Source organism: Phoenix dactylifera, chromosome 6 (assembly GCF_051530095.1).
Source record: "Phoenix dactylifera cultivar Ajwa chromosome 6, Ajwa_hap1_PhDact_Kaust_v1.1, whole genome shotgun sequence".
NCBI classification, from domain to species: Eukaryota; Viridiplantae; Streptophyta; class Magnoliopsida; order Arecales; family Arecaceae; genus Phoenix; species Phoenix dactylifera.
The window spans coordinates 30146994-30166581 of record NC_143195.1 but is presented as its reverse complement, the minus strand read 5'-3'; the positions used below and the strand labels follow the sequence as shown (position 1 = coordinate 30166581).

General features: G+C 38.9%; 2 protein-coding genes and 1 non-coding gene across 6 annotated transcripts; 1 reads left to right on the top strand and 2 right to left on the bottom strand.

Annotated features, from left to right (window-relative positions):
* The first annotated feature begins 281 nt into the window (after positions 1-281).
* Positions 282-367, top strand: TRNAM-CAU (transfer RNA methionine (anticodon CAU)). Its single transcript is given in 2 exon segments — positions 282-319; positions 332-367. It is a non-coding gene; the product is annotated as a tRNA-Met (tRNA).
* A 3265-nt stretch (positions 368-3632) lies between these two features.
* Positions 3633-8033, bottom strand: LOC103702771 (uncharacterized). 2 transcript variants are annotated; one of them, XM_008785330.5, is made up of 7 exons: positions 7615-8033; positions 7233-7513; positions 5826-6215; positions 5225-5581; positions 4596-5090; positions 4414-4504; positions 3633-3960 (listed from the first exon to the last, which is right to left on the bottom strand). In XM_008785330.5, the coding sequence occupies exons 1-7, from the start codon at positions 7781-7783 to the stop codon at positions 3725-3727; spliced, it is 2019 nt and encodes a 672-aa protein (XP_008783552.4). In that variant the 5' UTR covers positions 7784-8033; the 3' UTR covers positions 3633-3724. The 2 variants fall into 2 exon arrangements, with proteins under 2 accessions (XP_008783552.4, XP_038982624.3); XM_039126696.3 differs by having other exon boundaries at positions 7233-7497; positions 7615-8031.
* A 3570-nt stretch (positions 8034-11603) lies between these two features.
* LOC103702772 (AP2-like ethylene-responsive transcription factor SNZ) lies at positions 11604-17140 on the bottom strand. 3 transcript variants are annotated; one of them, XR_015988022.2, is made up of 3 exons: positions 16478-17140; positions 14902-14990; positions 11604-11946 (listed from the first exon to the last, which is right to left on the bottom strand). XR_015988022.2 is itself a non-coding variant. In XM_008785331.6 (2 exons), the coding sequence occupies exon 1, from the start codon at positions 17098-17100 to the stop codon at positions 16504-16506; it is 597 nt and encodes a 198-aa protein (XP_008783553.4). In that variant the 5' UTR covers positions 17101-17137; the 3' UTR covers positions 11604-11946; positions 16478-16503. The 3 variants fall into 3 exon arrangements, 2 of the variants coding, with proteins under 2 accessions (XP_008783553.4, XP_088579737.2); XM_008785331.6 differs by lacking the exon at positions 14902-14990 and having other exon boundaries at positions 16478-17137; XM_088723611.2 differs by having other exon boundaries at positions 11855-14990.
* Between the last annotated feature and the right edge of the window lie 2448 nt (positions 17141-19588).

The window sequence follows — 19588 nt, the reverse complement described above, 5'->3', positions numbered from 1 at the left end:
GAGAGGAGAAGAGCTAATGGAGAAGAGTAGAAGTATGGAGGAGGAACAAATTATTAGGGTGAAAGATGATAGTACTATGGATCAAGATTCGTCATATCGGTACTAGACACTGTACCAATACCACTCTAGCATAGTATACATATGGTATAGTACGCGATACGCCAGGCATACCGAGTGTCGATATGCTATCTGTACTAAATCAATATGTTATGCTCGGTGTACTTATTGTAGGACCAGCAAGGAAGTATTGTTTATATGAAAAGATCAGCACACTCACGCACGGGGTGGTGGCGCAGTTGGCTAGCGCGTAGGTCTCATAGCTTAGCGAGTGATCCTGAGGTCGAGAGTTCGAGCCTCTCTCACCCCAACTCTTTTCTTTTATGTTTCAAGAGAAACGAAAAGGAGAATGTCTGCGAATGCTGAGTATTGGAATCATTTATTCTGGTTAGAGAGTAATCGCGGATAAAGTAGTCATTCACCATCCCTGGTAAGCTTAATCCAAAGCCTTTAATTTGTTTTATTCGAACGATGGCAAGCTAACAAAACAAGCAGTTTACAAATAAATTAACATTACCAAGCTAGATTTGTAAATATGGATGAGGAGAGCTGTTACATATAATTTCAATAAAATCTTAGAAATGATGTGCATAAAAACCTTTCTAAAGATTTCAAAAGCAGCTTTTTGGGTAACATTAGCTACTACTATTATTATGAATCCGGGGTAACATTAGCTACTACTATTATTATGAATCCACGAATGCACTGCAACATCATCTATTGCTCCGTGATATTTGGGCTATGGTGAGTAACAGTGGAACCTTTCAGGCCAAGCATATTTACCGTGAAGCCAATGGTGCTGCGGATTGGATGGCTGCGTATGTGGCTTGTTACTCCGGAGGCACTTTGTGGACTGGTGATGGGGAGTTGCCCTTGGCACTCCAAGGTATCCTATTTTTTGAGTGTATTGGGTGTATCCGTACCCGTCAGGTATGATCCACCCATCCTAGCAAAAAAAAAAAAAAAAAAGCGCACTGCAACAGGTGCAGAAGATAGCAAACCAATAAAAAATGTACCCAGTAAACACATCCAGTCCAATATGAAACCCACAGAATAATAAAGTAGATGCGTAAGAATAAAAGGAAGTCTCCCACTCTCCCTTACATCAGTAGGTAGTCAGCAGCAGGGGCGGCCCAATGTATTTAGAGGCCTAAGGCGAACTCACTAAAAGAGGCCTTTTTTTAAAATAATAAAAAAAATTTAATAAGTGCAAAATACTTTAAAAATTTATTTAAAAATAATTCATTTAGCTTTTTGAGATGCGAATTTACTAATCAAACTTTTTGAGTGCTTAAGTGAATATGAATGTATGCATGCACATGTTATGTAAGCATATAAATGAAACTACATATATTGTATAAAATCTTACGAAGAAAATTTCTAAATTCTTTGGGTAGCTAATACACTAAACTCCACCGTTGTCAAGCAATCCAAATGAGAACTTTGAAGCGATGCATCCACAATAAAGGCGCCGCAAATAGCGCATTGAATAAGATACACCATTAAAAAAAGTTCATAGCAAGAACATATGGAAATTAAAATTATCAAATGTCTTAAAAAATAAATTAACTGCTCATATGCCACACTAGAGCCAAGGACAGACATGACAACAACATAAGAATGTAACATGTCATAAAGTAAATTTGATAAAGCCCATAGCAAGAACAGAATGCTCGGCTCAAAAAGTATCCAAACATGAAGCACATATGGAAAGAGAACCTTGCATAATATGTGGTGATAATTTCAGAAAACGCTTGTGCATTTCAAAATTTTGAAGAGGTAAAAATTAATCATATAAGCCTACATAACAGCCCTAAACATATTGAAAAAAGAGTATCTAGAGTAAAACAGATTAGAAATTCATAATACAACAAAGCATGCGCAGCTACAAAAATCATAAATTCAGACAACTAGTATACCAAGAAACCAATAACATTATCAGTATCTCCACATAATCTTCCGCCCAACAAACACTACAAGAGAAAAAACACAAGCCATAAGATCTTGTACCTCAGAAGTCAGAACAACAAAACCTGAAACCCAAATCCCCACCCCCCCAAATCCAAACTTTCCATCAAATCCAACAAAGAAACAAAAGCCACCTCTAAATACCACTTAAAGGAAAAGCTAGACACTTCAAGATTCTCAGGACTAAAAAAGATCAAACAAAACAATAGATCACAGATTAAAATTCAAAAAAGAGAGAAGAGAAAAAGAAAAAAATTTATACCCATATTTGTTGCAGAGATTTGTGAATCCACCCGATTTCAGCCAGCTTGAGCCCGAGGGCGGTACCGCTGTGGCCCGGGCTGCAGACGTCGACGAGCCAGAGCCGGAAACCTTGACAGAGAGCAACCCAACAGTCATATTCGGCATGCAGCGATCATTCACCGAGGAGTCCTTCGAGAAGGATGACAAGGAGGAGAACTGGGAAGCCGGGGTCTTGGACCAATCGGAAGTCCTAGATCGATTGAGACCGGCAACCGAGGGGGGGGGGGGATAATCATTGTCGGAGCGGCGGTGGCAGGCGAAGAGGCCGAGGGGGCTGCGATCGACCATCGACGACGTCACAGAATAGGACGCACTAGCCGCAGCGGAGGGCAGCGAAGGCGGCGAGGGACTGGGCCAGGCAGTTGGAGTAGGAGATGGTGATGTGAATTGCCATGGCTCCGATCTTGGAGAAAAGGAGCAAGATCGGATGCACGGGGTCCAGAAGAGAGCGCGAAGGGATCGAGGGGAGGCTCGAGATCACAGAGAAGAAGCCCTTTCTACAGAAGAGATCACCGGATTGAGATCGGAAAAGGGGAATCGAAGGGGTTACGAGGAGACTAGGGTTTGATGGACGGGATTAAAGTTAGGATTTCATTGATTTTCCAAGCTCTCTTCTTCCTTTTACCAAAAAAAAGCTCTTTTCTTCCCTCGAAGGGAAGAGAGAGAGAGAGAGGGGCTCAGGAGAGGCCAAGAGACCTCTACTTTTCAGACTGTTTCCCACGTCTTTTCAGCCTCTGGTGCCCTGGTGCCGCGGTGCGATGGGAAGTAGGCAAGTAGCCCATGGTGTAATGGAAGTAGCCTCTTGCAGTGCGGAAAGTAGCCGTAGCACTGTAGCAAGAAATTTTAAAATTTTACTGTAGCTCGTATTTCTCTGCGGTGGGCCTTGCTTCAGCCCGAGGCCTTAGGCGGCCGCCTATCTCGCCTAAGGGTCGGGCCGGCCCTGGTCAGCAGTGTTTGTCAAGTATATCCAGTATAGTAGAAAAATGTCCACCATATCCAACAGAGTTATAAGCTGCAGCTTACCATGTCTTCCACTGTGTCGTATAGAATGCTAAAATGAAAAAAGAGGAGGAGGAGGATTTTGAAAAATCATCACCAGCAATTGGAATACTAAAAGCTCCACTGACAGTTTCGGTGTCGTAGTTTTATTCATTTAATCAAACAATTGATCCCTTCTCCCGCCATCACCATGATTCAAAGCAACAAATTGTCTAGAGGGATCAAACAAAGTTTTGCCTTTAAACAGAAGTGAGCATTTTTCAGTAGGAACCAGTCAAAACTAGTGAAGACTACTTACACAAACATTGAACAACAGAGCAAGAAATTTACTCATAACTTTAATGAGGCTGAGAAGCTGCTGCACACTATACACATTAGGACTTGTTTTGTAAACATGTCAATAGCTTAAATACCAACTTATTACAACAGATATTAGCAGAAGGACTGCCAACAGAACCACAATCATTCTAGTAATGGAAACTGAACCCGTACCAGGTGACTCTGAGTGCAGAGACAGGACTTCAAGTTTATCACTATTCTCGTGAGCACCTCTTCTCCTTCGCCTCAGCACAGATTTAGGTTCACGGGAGATCTCTGAGAAGGCAGTCCTTGCCTCAGTAGAGGTTGTATCATCTGCATGACAAGCAAGCATGATTAGCATTGTGAAGGGCTGTGCTGCAGTCAGGTCAGGTCTGGGTCCAGCTTGACATAGATCCGACCTGAACTTTGTGTATATGGTTTTGATCCAGAGCCAACCCATTCATATTGTAGGCCAAGGCAGGATCTCTTAGCATCATAAATAAACTTTAAAGTTTTAAGGTTTCAGAGCCACATTTTTGAACTAATTTTTACTGCAACCTAATTAGGCCAATTAGGACAATTACTCCACATCTACTTAAGTGGCATAAAAAGCCAACCAGATTATCCGACCCAGGGATCTGAACCTCATATTATTGGTCAGGTTCTAAAGCAGATCAGATACAAGAGCCAGATCTAGGTTTATTTGACCCACTTACAGCCCTAACAGTGGGTGAAGCCCGATGGACTCAATGCTTTCTGGTAACAGAAAGTTTTGCTGTTCATTACCATGATCAGAGGTGCTGTCAACATTGTCAAGGAAGATAGACCCTGAAACTTCTGTATCTTCAGCAATCTGGTGCTCAGCACATTCTCCGGACTGCAGACATTAGTTCAAGCGCACTTAATTTCAGATATAGAGGCAAATGATCGAATAATTATTACAGTAACAATTAGCTAAAATATCTCACCTCAGTTATCACTGATTTGACCTCATTGTCATCTTTCTTACTGCTTAATTCTCTATCCGTGCCGGAAATTGATCCTGTGTGATTTATCTTTTGCAAGAGCAACCTTCTAAATGCTAAGCCCTGCTCTGCCATTAAGTCATCCAAGCTTGGCGGATCCTGACGAGTCCTGATCTCAATTCCTGTCCCACTGGTACTGGCCTGACAGGTTGGCCTCTCCATACTATTAAACAAATTATTGGAGAGTCCATCTTTGATGAACTCCAATTTCCTGGTTGATTCCTGATCCCAGAAATTTGCAGCAGAGCCCATTGAAGAAACATTTTGCCTCAAACTCCGATTCCTTAACGGTAGACCTGTCTTTGCTTCTTCCAGAAGCAGGCTATCCTGGTCAAGTCTTGTTACATGATATGCCTTATTGTTTTCCGTATGTGAAGAACCACTAGCCAGAAAGGCTGACTCATAGGAACATGCAGAAGCATCAAATTCTAGGCCATCCTGTAGTCCACAAGAAAAGCAGACAAAAGATTTTTAAAGCTTATTAATCTTTGTCAATTTAATAGATGAATGGATAAAAACCAAATTGCTGTAGTTGCAATGACATTTTATCAAAGTTTTTCGTGCCTTCTGACCTGTATAATTGCAGCTACAGTATCAACATCACTGCCTGACCCACTCTCCTTGCCCGATGCAGAATCCCACAGAGAATCTTCTTCTATCATGCAAAAATGATCATCCGACACAATCCTGGGGACTGAATCTTTCTGAGTATCTGTTACCTCAAGGGAATCTTCATCCTGGTTGCTGAGCACCTCATCCAAGAATTCACTAACAGAGTAATCTGCAAGAACAAGATTCTTCTTATGTAACCCCTGGTCAACTATGTCAGAGATGGAATATTCCATGGAAAGTGGCATTTGGGAACTGATGTGGGGAAAATCATCCAAATCAAGTTGCTCATATTCTGGGCCTAAGAATTGAGAACCAACCTGCAATAATACAGAGGGAAAAAATAACTTTTCTTGACATTCATGATTGCAGCACTGAGTTTATGAGATATTAAAAGGGCATATATTGTGCAGGCAATATGCTCATACCAAATGTTTAAATGACTCAACATATATAGTAAAATAAATTTAAGTAGGTATAATCTCCAATAAATGAAAGGATGGAAGTGATGTACAAATTGACTGAATTAAGTAGCCCAAATATGCATATGGAGTATCTACTTACCTCTGCACCTACGTCAGCCACGTGATTACTTATAACCGAAGCTCCATTGCCACTAAAATGGCTCTCTTCAGGTCTTAAAGCATATGTCATTGCACGACCTCCTCTCTCTGTCAACCAACTTTCAATGCCTGTTGTTTGCGTGTCTGAAGTGTTGAGCAAAGTCTGCAATTTTTCTTGCATATCTGGCTCTGGAAGCTCTTGGTTAAGATGTGCTGCCAATTCTTCCGAGGTATCTGTTCCATGCTGGGTTTCACCAGGTGAAGACCTAATTGGAGTAGGGGATAAGCCACTTGACTCCATCTTACCAACATTTCTCTCTACTCCATCAACATTAGAACTTGCACTGCTCTCTTCAGGCTTCTTGAATAAGCGACAAAGAACAAAGCTACCCTGTACAATATGTGAAATATGAACAGGTGAACAAGCATGGAAACACTTCCAATAATATCGCATTGTTAGAGGAGTAGCCACCTAATTTTCAATAAACATAACATGTAAGGAAGCTACATATCAGCTGATCCCAAACACTAGCAAAGGTTGTCATCCATGTCATGTTAACAAACATCTCATTTACACAAAAGAACAATTCACCCACTGGTTCCCTTGATAAATCTCTTTATAAATGTTTTTCTTCATTTTTTTCCTTTATTCCTCCACCATCTTGACATTGCATCAGGATCTACTCAACTTACACTTGGTTGAGAACAAGCAGAAAATCCTAATCAAATGTTTTACATAATACACCTCATTTCATTTGCTACTGTAAGTCTGTAATTGTCTTATCCCATAATGTGATGTCTACTCAATCTACAAAAGCCTAAAACTAAAACATATCAAAATGTATGTTGCTGATGGAAATGCTCATATCAGCATACTATGGTCCATGTACAGCTTCTTTGATCACAATAGTGATTGGAATTTCCAAGAGTTGTTCACCACATGAATGCCAACATGAATACACCAATTTTTGATTCCTGTGCTACTAGAAAAATCAGGCATTCAAGCTAATTAAAGAACCCATGTTTCATACATCAAAAAGCGGGCAGCTCTACTATCTAACAAGCTACGTTCCTCTAGCTGGCATCAACCCCCATCAAAATTCCTCGAATTTAATACAGCATTAATGAGAATATCTTAATCTTAAACCACCAACACAAACAAAGAAACGTGAAAGACCCATTCTAAAGAACAAGCTTCGCGTTCATCTTATTGGTGTCAATGCCCATAAAAACCACTTCAAATATCATATACCCATGTCAAGAAGTATCTCCTTATTGCATCGATTATGTCAGCTCAAGTCTAAAGTCTAAACGTCCGAATGGTGGGGGGGGAAAATCCCTTTTTCTTAACAAAACAAGAATTAGGGAATCGGAGTGATCAGGAAATCAAAAGTAAGCAGGAGCTGACCTGTTCACCGGAGTCGAACTCCGACTCGGAGGTGCGATACTCGTGCATGATCCAATTGGAGCGGACGCCGTTCGGCGCCCGGCCGCGGTAGAAGACGAGGGTCTTCTTCATGCCGATTAGGCTCGGGCTCGGAGGCTTGGTCTTGATCATCCGGTCCTTTCCGGTGGCCTTCCAGTACCCAGCTTCCGTCGCTCGGTTGGCCCGGTGCCCGTTGGGGTACTTCCGGTCCCTCGGCGTGAAGAAGAACCACTCCGGGTCATCCGATCTGATCAACGACTTATCTATCACCACCCATCAAAGAAAACCCCCGCAATTCCACATAAAAACCGATTTTTTATGCCAGAAAAAAGAACGAACCAAAACCAGAAGGGAGGGGGAGTACCGGGTAGGTCCCAGGGCTCGCACTTGCAGACGTCCACCTCGGGGATGACGACGACCTCGGAGTTGATCCTGCCGTTGATCTTTCCCTTAAGGTAGTGGTTCACGAGCTCCTCGTCCGTCGGACGGAACCGGAACCCCAGCGGCAGCGATTCCGGTGGCAGCACCGTCATTTCCTCCGAACAACAACAGCTTCTACGACGATTAACGAAAGAATACAGCTAGGGTTTCCAAAACCCTCGAAGCAGATCATTCGCCCCCCTAAAAACCCTAGAAAAAAAAAATTCTCCGCTCGGCAGCGATCTTTCAGAGTCAGAGAGAAAGAGAGAGAGATCGGTCTATCCCCTCCCTATGGTCGGGGTTTATAGAGCGGAGAAGCGAAGCGTACGCCGCGTCGGCGTCAATGGTTTCGTAGGGCCGCGTGGGAATTCATGGGACGGCTATATGACGAAAATACCCCTGTTCACTTTCTTTCGACGGCGCTGTTGGCCGATGAGAGGTCCTTGATGGGGGCTCTTGGGTAATTTTACTAAGAGGAGGGACCCCCTATCATGACATGGAGCGTGGTTTTGACACGTGGAAGAGCGATTATTGCCGTTGGATGGTGATCCGATGGTTCTGTATATTTAACGGTATTTTGGTAAGCGTATCTGGATTTAACGATTGAAAAGAGATTGACCATCAATTTGTATGTGTTGAATTAAATGAGCGTTGTTTAATCAACTAATCAAAGGAGATTATCAAGTCTAAGTCAATTTATTGATGTCATAAATATCAGGTTACCTGAGATATTTTGAGGGGAAAAAACGCAACAGTTATAATTAAATATTGTCTGTTCTTGAGCAATTAATAACAAAAATAGATTTCAATTTTTTAAAAGAAAAGAAAAGCAAAGAAAAGATGACAACAGGGTCAACGGCAACCTACAATGCATTGTATCTATTGTACGTATTTAATATACACATCACGTTTTGATTGATGAAATGAAAGAGATGATAACTCATTTATTCTACATATTTAAAGCTTCTAAAACTAGACTGCTCCACAATATGAACGAATTCAAGTTGAAGAATCTTACTAAGCTGCACTGAATGATGATCAATAATGCAAATAAAATAATTAGTTGCCTAAGTGGATTCGCTATTGGATAAAATTTTCATGAATAACTCCAAACATTTTAACACATAATCTAAGATGCGTATTGTCATCACTTTACCACTTATAAATTAATCACCTGCAAGTTTAATATATATTTTTTTAACATATTTTGCAGTGACTAATGTGTTCGATGTACCTAAGCTTAAAGAAAGAAAAAAATAAATATATTGTTATGAAACTACTATAGTGTTACGAAACTATCAGGAGTTCTGCCATAGTTTTTTAGTGAGCTTCTATTTCTCAATTTTGTTAGCCGCATTTCTATTCGTTACGTTTGAGACGTTGTTGTACCAAAAAAAAGAAAAATATTTGGAATACATCAAAACCAGCATCTAATTGCTTAACCCGATCCAAAGCGCATAAAATTGAAAATTGTTTAGCCCTAACCATGGAGCAGCCTACAAATAAAGATTCATAATCTAAGCCAAATAACTTAACCTGCAAAGATCTTGGAAACATGCATACTTGATCTAACCTAACTCGATTCACCCAAATGTCCCATAATTTTTCTTTTTCTTTTTTCTCCTGGGAGGCTGCGCCCCATTTTTCCCATTTTGAGACCGAACCCGAGGCTTTCTTCAGCTAAAACAAAAAGGAACGTTTGGTCGGTGGGCCTTTTCCGTCTACTCATGATTGTATCTGTCAAGTCGATTCATTGATTGGTTCATGTCACGTGCTTCCTTCTTACCTGGAAGCATCCAATCATGTTCCTTCGAGGTTTTCTTGCAAGCCAAGCATAAGCACCATGCCATTATGATCAGGTGTAACTTAAGAATATTTTTTTAATATATATTCAAATGGTTGGGCTAAAAATTATATAAAATTTATCTAAAAAATTATAAAATTACAAACTAAGCTAGATTTATATTTATAAATATTTATAACTAGTTTTGAATTGAGTCTGTAGCAAGAAAAAAAAATTTATGAACTAGTTTAAATTCTATAAAAAAAATTAAGATTTTTTAGTTCTGCTTATAATCTTATAATTTTGTTGTTTGTTCTGTTCTAACTACGAATTTCATAAAATTTTGAGCTCAACTGTACTAACAGACTCTTAATAAACTACATAATTCGAGAAAATAGAGAATTTTGGAAACAAAAAGAAAGAAATATAAAATTTGAACCCAAACTTTTGGTATAATTATGAAAAGTTTTTATCTGTTAAAATGTTGTTGTCATTATTTTACTTTTCAAAAAATCCCCTCCAACCACAGCCCGTCTCTCTCCACCTAATCGGGCTTCCAGTCGGACCAATTCCACGCACACGAAGCCGGGATCTTCCACCGGGCGTCAAAAAGAGGACGAAATTACGTAACTCTCGCCCTCGTATACATACGAGAGGGTGTACCGTCGAGCTAAATGCTCTGATACGTTGTTACATGCTTTTGATAACCTAACAACTATTGGATGTATTCGTACACGTATTGTATGAAATATCCGTTTTCAGCAAAAAAAAAAAAAAAAAAACCTAACAACTATTGAGATTCTTGGATGAAATCAGGTTCGGATGAGAATGGTCTCAAATAATTACCATTATGGTGGAGTTGGTATGATCCAAATAGGTAGGGCTGCAAATGAGTCAGGTCGACCTGTGACCTGATCCGACTTGATCCAAATTTTAGGATCCGTGGGGCTGGGCCGGATCCTAAATTTGGACCCGTTCTATTTTTCGGATCGGGTCGGGTCCACCCAATTTTGATTCGGATCCGGACCCGATTCAATCCATTTTTTTAGATCAGTTTTTAGTGAAACTTTGAATATAAAAATACATAGATTCGGACCCGACCCGAATGATCCATTGGATCAAAATTTGTAGGCATGGATCCGATCCGACCCGATTTTCAATCGCGTCGGGTCTAGATCCAAAATTAGGATCCGGACAAGAAATCGGGTCAGATCGGGGTCACTCAGGACCCAATCCGACCAATTTACAGCCCTACAAATAGATTTTTAGCGTACAGAAAGAGGTGTTAGAAGTAGGTTTTGTTCCAAAAGCAATGCAGTTTGATACAATTCAAATAGCTTCGGCCACGCTAACTGGTTTGGGCCTACAAGTGCTATTTAAAAAGATAATCTTTTGAATTGAATCTATTAAGATCTTAAAAGACCACCATCATTATCCATAGAAGAAAAATGATATAGTAATGAACAACTCTTAGAAAAAAGCCCTTTAGGAATACGGTATCCATTTTAATAGGCAGAAGTTTTGAGGTGCCAAACAATGCTCACTGCTTCTTCAGGGATAAGCGAGAGACGTTTGTTATTTTAGCATACAATGGCAAAACGTATCCCTGAAACCTCACTTGGACAAAAGTTCCTACAATAGATGGCTTATACACTATCCTATGGTGGTCTTTTGATTCAACTCTACTAAAACAAGTGAAGTTGTTTATTGGCATAAAGTTGAACACCGTGCAAGCTAAAGCATTTTGATGCATCAACATGGTCTGATGATATACCATTGCTACGTCTCTTCAGTCATGGGTGAATCCCTCGATCAGTAGGTGCACCACCACCAACCGCTGGGATCAATAATTTGCGAGCCTTGATCATTCCTCAAAGGCATCAGAAATAATTTGAAGAAGTTATGAGTAACCGCTGCGGCCCTCGTTGACCTGATGATAAAAATTACTCGGAGAATCGTTTGCACAATAAAAAAACTCATGAACAATTCAAGGGATTTTCAGTAACTGGGAGAATACCGCTACTAATGATCTCAGGTGCTAATCTGCTGAATTCAAGCACATAAGGGTGGTCGTGTTTCCAATACCTGTCGTAGAAAAACACAAACTGCAGACTTGGAAAAGGCAATCTCAGGCTTGAGCTATAAATAAGTCAGTATAAACCAAATATACATTATGAGCTATACAACAGTCAAGGGCAACCAAGTTTCTGTTTCAGGTATACACGACTCTAATTAGTTCAAAACACTCGAAACATGCATGCGCATATAATAATTTGTTTCCTCCTGGTATAAGAAAAGCTAAAGAACTTAATTTATGTAAAGTCAGAAAAACTTGTTACTTAAAACATGCAAATCTTGGGTATAAGAAGAGCTCGAGAGCTGCAGAGTGTGTAGCTCGGAAGAACTTGTTGCTTAACCTAGGTCAGAGTGCATTCCAATGGAACTTCAAGAACAGATGATCACCCACAATTGTCCCTTAAATTGAGCAATCACCTGCAAAACATAATAGAAGTAGTTGCAGTAAGCATGTGTCATAACAAAAATGAACAGGAACCATCTTTTACATCAGAAAACAAAGTCGCAACAAAGATGAAACTCACTAGCAAAGAAAGAAAATGAAAAAGAGACCAAGCCAAATCAGGAGACAGCAGATACTTGCACCATAGCACTGATGACGCATACCATAAGACAGTTTTTTCTTAAATAGATAAGCATGGTACCTCAAGGTCAAGCCGCAACAGAAATCAAGAATAAAAGATTGGAATGAAATCCTCCTGGCTAATTTGATCAACCCACAAGGAAGCGAAACTGAACTGCACATTGCCTTGAGCGTATCAGCCAGCCAGTCAGCTGGACCATTCCCCTTTGCATATATATGGGAAAGATTTCATCTCTGAATGCAAGAGATCATCATGTGTGAGTCCTCAAAAAGTAGTGGGTTGTGTTTGCCTTACCCCATTATTAAGGGAGACTTTTTGGAGAAACCCCCTAGATCTTTAAGGCCTGGCAAAGAGTAATCCCCTTCAGAAAACATCTACTCCATCTGTGGAGTAAATTCTGATCTATGATGTATATGACCAGCATATACTTTATGCATAACAAATTATAGCTCAGTCATATCCACTTCCCCATTAAAGTTCAGTTTTAAGATTTAGCGAATTCATGTGGGGAATCCCCATCAAGAAAATACCTCTCCCATCATTTTGCTCTTCAATTACATTCGAAGATTTCATTAACCCAGGCAACAGACTTGAAGTGGACCACAAGTGTATGGGACAAAGAGATAGTGAGGCCCCTTACTTATGCAACTAACAAGAAGCCTGGCCAAGCCAAAATATTGCATGCCTTAACATCTCAAGCATCTGACAGCGTCAGCATTGAAATTCTACTGAAATATCCTATGACCTTGTAGATCATAGCTATCAATATCTAGAGTAAGTCCCTCTGTTCCAATGATTTGAAAAAACTTATTGCAAGAGTTTTGGACAATACCCCTTCTTATCAACCATTATGGCTTTATGGGCTTCATCATAACAGAATTTCTGCACTTGAAATGCATGGTGCCTATTTCGGATCCCCATTGGTTGCCTTTAATCCCATAATGATGGGTTGTATGGGGTGGAGAACCTAGATCGAAACCTCGCAAAGAATGTTCCTTACCAACAGAACTGAGATATCTCTCAAAAACCACTTCAAGTTCACTTTACGTTCAACTGATCAAGTTCAATATTATCAATTTCTTGATGTTTGATGGTACGCAAAATATATCATCGTTGACAATTTTCATCCCTACTACTCTCTAAATATCCCACTATAGGCAGTACAGTCAAAATTCGTAAGCCACTTCCCACCTATTGTTTAACCATTAAAATAGGAAGGATTGATGAAGGCAGAAAGCACGCTAATTGCAATATTAAAATATAAGAGAAATTGAGAGTTTCTATAAGGTATCTGAGATTACTGTGGATGTTTATCATGATTGAGTCAAGGATGGCTTGTTCAGTACAATCCAATTTAGATGACACAGTAACTGTGCCACTGTTAGATACAATCAGTTATAAAATCCTTTATGTCTAAATCAAACGAGTGATAAAAGATAATGAACTCAATCACTATTCTCAGTTTAGAATTGAACAGTTAGATCTTCCATCATGTGCTCCTGTTGCAGGCCTTCAATGGTCCAAGCTCTAACATTCTTGATTTGGGCATGGTCAAATCCACCACTATTGGATAATAATAATAATTTGATCTCTAACAACTGGACTCTTCTGTCAGAGTTGCGCAATCTGGATTGCTACTCTTAGCACTTGTTTCTTCAACCAACCCATGAAAAGCAAGTTGCTATTGGCCCAAAATTACTTATAAAACTAAGTAAAATAGAGCCATGCAAATTTTCCTGTAATCATGAAAATTACCTGGTTATGCATCAAATTTCCATTTTCTAGATTCAAGCAGCCAATTCCACATCCAGTTTCAGTTTTCTATAATTGTGTCATCCTTTACTTAAAAATTGCAATCGTAGTTACCCATTCATTGCTTGGGAATTGACGACTCATGTTACGCCAAAAGAAAACACCACACAAACCTATAACTTTTCTACAGGGAGATAAATAAAAAGAGACAGTCAGGATAACACAATATAACAGCCGTAAGTTACCCAATTCACGTGCCTTGACTCAAAGCACAAAAATTAATTTCAATATGACTCCCAATTCAAGTAGCTGAACTTGAACTAGTTTATGGACTGAAATAGAAATATAAAAAACTTAATTTCCAACAAAGGAAAATTAATTCACGACAAGGATCTACATTGATCACATTGAAATGATCTGCCATGTCATCCCTGTAATATAAATGGACAAGTCAACAACATCATCTCTCTCCCAGTGCTCTTATATAGGAAAGAGAAAGAAACACTAGTGTATGTAACTATAGGCCACAAGAGCCCTGAGGAAAGTATAAAGTTCATTATAAAGTGAAAAAACAAAAGCAAGTTCAGATAAAAAGCCACCCATCTTTGATTCAAAATTGAAAAATATAAGGAAAATATAGGGCATTTTACTGCAGATAAAGTACAAACAAAAGTTTCATAACAAATATGACGATGTTAGAATATTGATACCTTTGGTCTTGATCACCTTTCTACTAAATAAATGACCAACTTCCTACTGACCATAACGAGAACACTCTAGTGTAAGTACTACTTTAGAGAAGTCACAATTTGGTCAGCAATCATTTATACTGCAATTTAATACTTGGGTCCAACAAGAGACTGAATTTCAATGAACAGTAAAGATTATTCTGTTTAACATCAATTTCTTTTTCCAATAATTTTCCTTCCATCTTTCCCTTGATATATTTCCTTTCCCTTACTATGTATGTATGTACAGACGATCATAACCCACATCAAAAAGATAGACTAATCAAGAAAAGGTAGAAAATTTGCACCTGTGAACATCCTGGCAAGACAGCAGATAAGGAAATCACTCTAGCACCACCTCTATCGACAATGACAATTGCATCTCTATGACCAAAGCCTGGTCCACATATTGAAAACATAATCAGGTTGACTAATGATATCTAACAATGAGACATTTCTTGTCAGAACAGAAACTGTCAGTTAATAATCAGAATGGCCTTCTCACTGGAACAAGCTCGCCATGTCCTATCTGTGACCATCTAGGATTTTCTCTAAGTGTAATATATGGATAAAAGCTAAACAAAGTTAAAACATGATTTTAACTTGTTAAAGCAAATCTATCAGTGTGATCAAACTCCTCCTTCCATCAGAAAACACAAAAATATTACCCAACTACCAGATCTGGATTACACTTGTAAGTCATAATTAATATTTCAAAATCAAAACCGCTCCATCATACTTATAGAGTTTAATTTACTTCTGAGGAACTGCTTCCTTTATGGAAATACAATGGCCATCGGTGAGGACGAATATATTGATCTAAGAAGATGACTTAATGGTGATGGGCCCTTGTGTTTAATGCAAAGAGAAGAAACACATGGACCCACCATAGAAATCATATAATGAAATAAGCGAACTTTAGCAACCATCCCATACCCTCAACGAAGAGCTTAAGAGTTAAAAATGAAGGATCACAAAGTGCGAGTGATAAACCTACCACACAGGTCTCTGGATTTTACCTACACAGCACATATGCCCAATTTTCTGTGCGGCTTCTACTTGATGACTACCAGAACAACTTTTCAAAAGAGGAAAAAAAAACAAACAGGAAAAGACAAAACAGCCAAGTATAACGAAATTTATAGTTCTGCAGGTTAATGAACCATCATATAAAGACCTCTAGTAGCCAAAAAGCATGGTCCTCTGATCTTTCCTGTGATAGTAACAAATCGTTTGTTGGTTCCCCATCCATGGACCTAAACCAGGCCCACTTCACAGAAACCAACTTCATAATCCACTCAACTGAACTCCACTTTGATTTTCGATGATAGAAACATTACAAGCAAAATCACTCCCAATGTCTAACTACAATTCAAGAAGCAAATATAAGCAACCAACTTCAGAATTCATATGCTATTTATCAAAAATTACAAATCACACAACCAAATCTATGATGTTCCAAAACCCCTCTAAATGATACTATAGACTAGTTTTTTCTTCACAGCCTTGCCAATTCTATAAACTAAAATTCTTTTTCACTACTTTACACGCAGCTTTGATCATCAATTTGCCCAAGATACCAACTTTTTGCTAGAAATTCATCACTTATCACTTAGTAGGTCCCCACCAGCACCTTTTTTTTCACTTTTTTCTATAAATTTAAAATAACAAGAAAAGGAGAGAGACAAATCAATCTGGAGGCAATCATCGTTATATCAAAACCCCTATTCTATGCTTTCAATTATCAAATTAATGGGTAAGACTTTTTCATTCACAAACCGATACTGAAACCTCCCTCAATCCACCTCTGATTCCAAACACAAGTTCTGCATAGATTTTAAATAAAATTACTTCTAGAAACGATTGAAATCCACAAATACATACCTTCAGGAGAGCAATTTCTCCATAGCTCACGCATGGAACTGGAAGACGAGATCCATCGACGATCGCCGGCGGTCCATGGGATGCACGGACGAGAGCTCCTCCCCCTGATCGGCATCCCGCCCGAGGGACCACGAGGGGGACACCTGACGCTTCCTCCGCTTGCTCGGGAGGACGAGCTCTCTCACCCCTTCCTCCATCTCGTCGATGATGCGCGACCCATCGCCGCCGTCCCCTTCCTCCTCCCCCTCCCGCCGATCGAACATCGGCTCGTCCTCGTCGCCAGCAGGAAGCCGGGAATCGAGCTGGGCGAGGAATGAGCCGATCATCTGATGCGCGTTCCGGAGGGAGGCAGCGGCAGCGGCGTCGGAGGAGGTCGAGAGGACCTTGGCGGCTTGGTTGAGGGCGGAGGCGAGGTCGGTTAACGGCGTCGGGGTTTCGTTGGGGCCGGTGACGGCGCCGTTGGGCTGGTGGTGGTGGGGTTGGGGGACGGCGAAAACCAGCTCCATTCGGCGTTCGCCTTCCAGGCTTCCAGCTTCACAGAGAGAGAGAGAGAGAGAGAGAGGAATCTCAAACCGGCGGCTTAGCTGGTTTTTATTCGGTGCGCTAACCGTACGGTTGAGCATCGGGCACTGCGCGATACGCCTACTTTCGATTCACCGCACACTCGCCCTTCTCGATCAGAGCAGGGAAGATACAAGGGGTCGCTTCTCTGGAATTGGTCATTTTACTGCTCCAGCGTGGCAGTTGATGATTGGTGAAATGGTTCCTGCGTGACACCATCTGCCTCCCCTGCATCGCGAGAGGAACAATTTTTTTTTTTTTTTGTTTTTGCTAAAGCAACAAAAATTTTTCGATGCGCGTGTCAAGGACGGCCAAATTACATGGCACGGTCTTTCTTTTTTATTGTTTTTTTCCCTTCTGAAATTAGATTGGATACTATTGCACATTTTTAATAGATATATATATATAATATAAATCAAATAATTAGATTTTATAAATATAGAATTAAAAATTTTACTAAATAGATAGTAAACCAAGTTAATAATATTTTAATATAATTATATATTTTTAAAAAAATTAGGTGCTATATAAAATAAAATAGAATTACAAATAAAATCGGATGATCGGATACGAATCACATATTCTAATAAATTAATACACAATTTTTCAAATATTGTGTTTATCAGTATATGGTACACGTCCAAACCGTACACACTCGACAGATTTCTGATATATATTTTAACCTTTTTCGATACATACCTAATCCGCTATGTACCTCTAGGCAAATTGATACATAGTTTTTAGAATATCATATTCACTGGTATAAAATTTATATCTAAATAATATACACACAATAGATTTTAAACATGTATTCATCAGTATAAAGTTTATATTCAAGTGGTACGTATCCAACAAAGTTCTGGTATATATTTTAAGCATTTTTTATACATATCTAGTAATGATCCAATATATAGTTTTTCATAATATAATGTCCACCAGTATATAGTTCATGCAATATGCATTTGGAAAGAATGCCTTAACGAGAGAAAAAAAATTGGAGGAGAAAAAGCTACGAAGAGGAGGAGGATAGCCTCACGAACTAACGTAGAAAAAAGAATAATTTAATATGAAGAAGAAAAAAGAGATACAAATGATGACCTTATGGATGATAATTTTTTTTTTTAAGTCACAGTATGTACTTCTGTTAGTAAAAGAAGTCTCATCCCATTTTGACTCTTCGGTTCATCAACTGCCACGTCAGAGCATTCTGATAATGCACTCGATGCAGAGGACAACACTGCATGCCATTGCGCTCCGCTAGACCTCTTTTGACTACTCAAATGTTGAAAATTTTGTTGAATAGAAGCCTATTTGATATTATAGGATTTTTGTGCTTCGTTCTCCACAAATAAACAGAATACTATATAGATATTGCGTTGGAATAATATTTACACCAAACTTTTATTATTTTTTTCTATTTTCATTTTTTTAAAGCAACAAATCTTTATTACTGAAAATTCTAAAAACTTTATTGCCAATTTAGAAAACAAAAGAGTTCCACCGCATGTTATTCAGTCTAGGTCATCTTCCAAAACAAAAACCAAAAACAAGTACAATACCAAACATGCCCTTGAAATTATTGGAAGATCAAACAAGATGTGACCAATTTATGTATCCATTCCGTCGAAAAGAAGCCTAACCTTCAAGACAAAAAAGTGCCTACAAAACCAACTCCAACAATATTTTTTTTTTCGGTAGATCACTCCCACAATAATTTTTTTATATGAACTTGACTTCCATTAATGGAGAAGCCAGCCTTTTGATTGCAATTGCCCATGGAAGCAAGACAACCACACCAATCAACCTCATTCATTATCTCGGATACTAAATTGATCATAACTTTAAAAAATCAGAAAACCGCATGCGATCTCCTCTCATTACTTGTACTAGTAAAAGAAAAGGCCAGCCAACGTGACTTTTTTTTGATAAAACATCATTCCTTTTTTGTTTTGGTAAACGCATTTTTTACCACTTTGGAATTCAAGTATTCAAGCCCATCACAAACAAAAGGAAACTGATCCGTTCCGATAAGAGCACAACACATAAAATTAGAATTTTTGGGCCGAGCCCCTACCTTGCCTAAAGACCCGTTTGGTTCGCAGAAAAATAAAAAAAAATAATCAACAAAAAAAAATCTCTCATTTAGTTGGAGTTTTTTTAAAAAAATAATATTTCTACGTAAATAAAATTTTTATGAAAAAAAAATAGAAGATATGAAAAAGTTACTTCCTCACTAATTGAAAATTAATTTTTTTCTAAAATATTTTTAAGCCATCAAAATCTATGAATAAGATCTTTCTCGTTAATAAAAATATAATAAATATACCAAACATAAGCTACTCTAAAATATGCCACTGTTTCCTGATTAATTAAATATACCAAAATTATTTTTTCATGCGAAAAAATTCACGGGCTCTAAAAAAACCAAACAATATGAACCAGTGATAGTTCGAATTAATTTACCCATCAAGCATAATCTCATTACAAGCATATTCAGATACTTATCATATTCCAATCGTATTTTTAGGAATCATTTTTCTAAAAAAAATA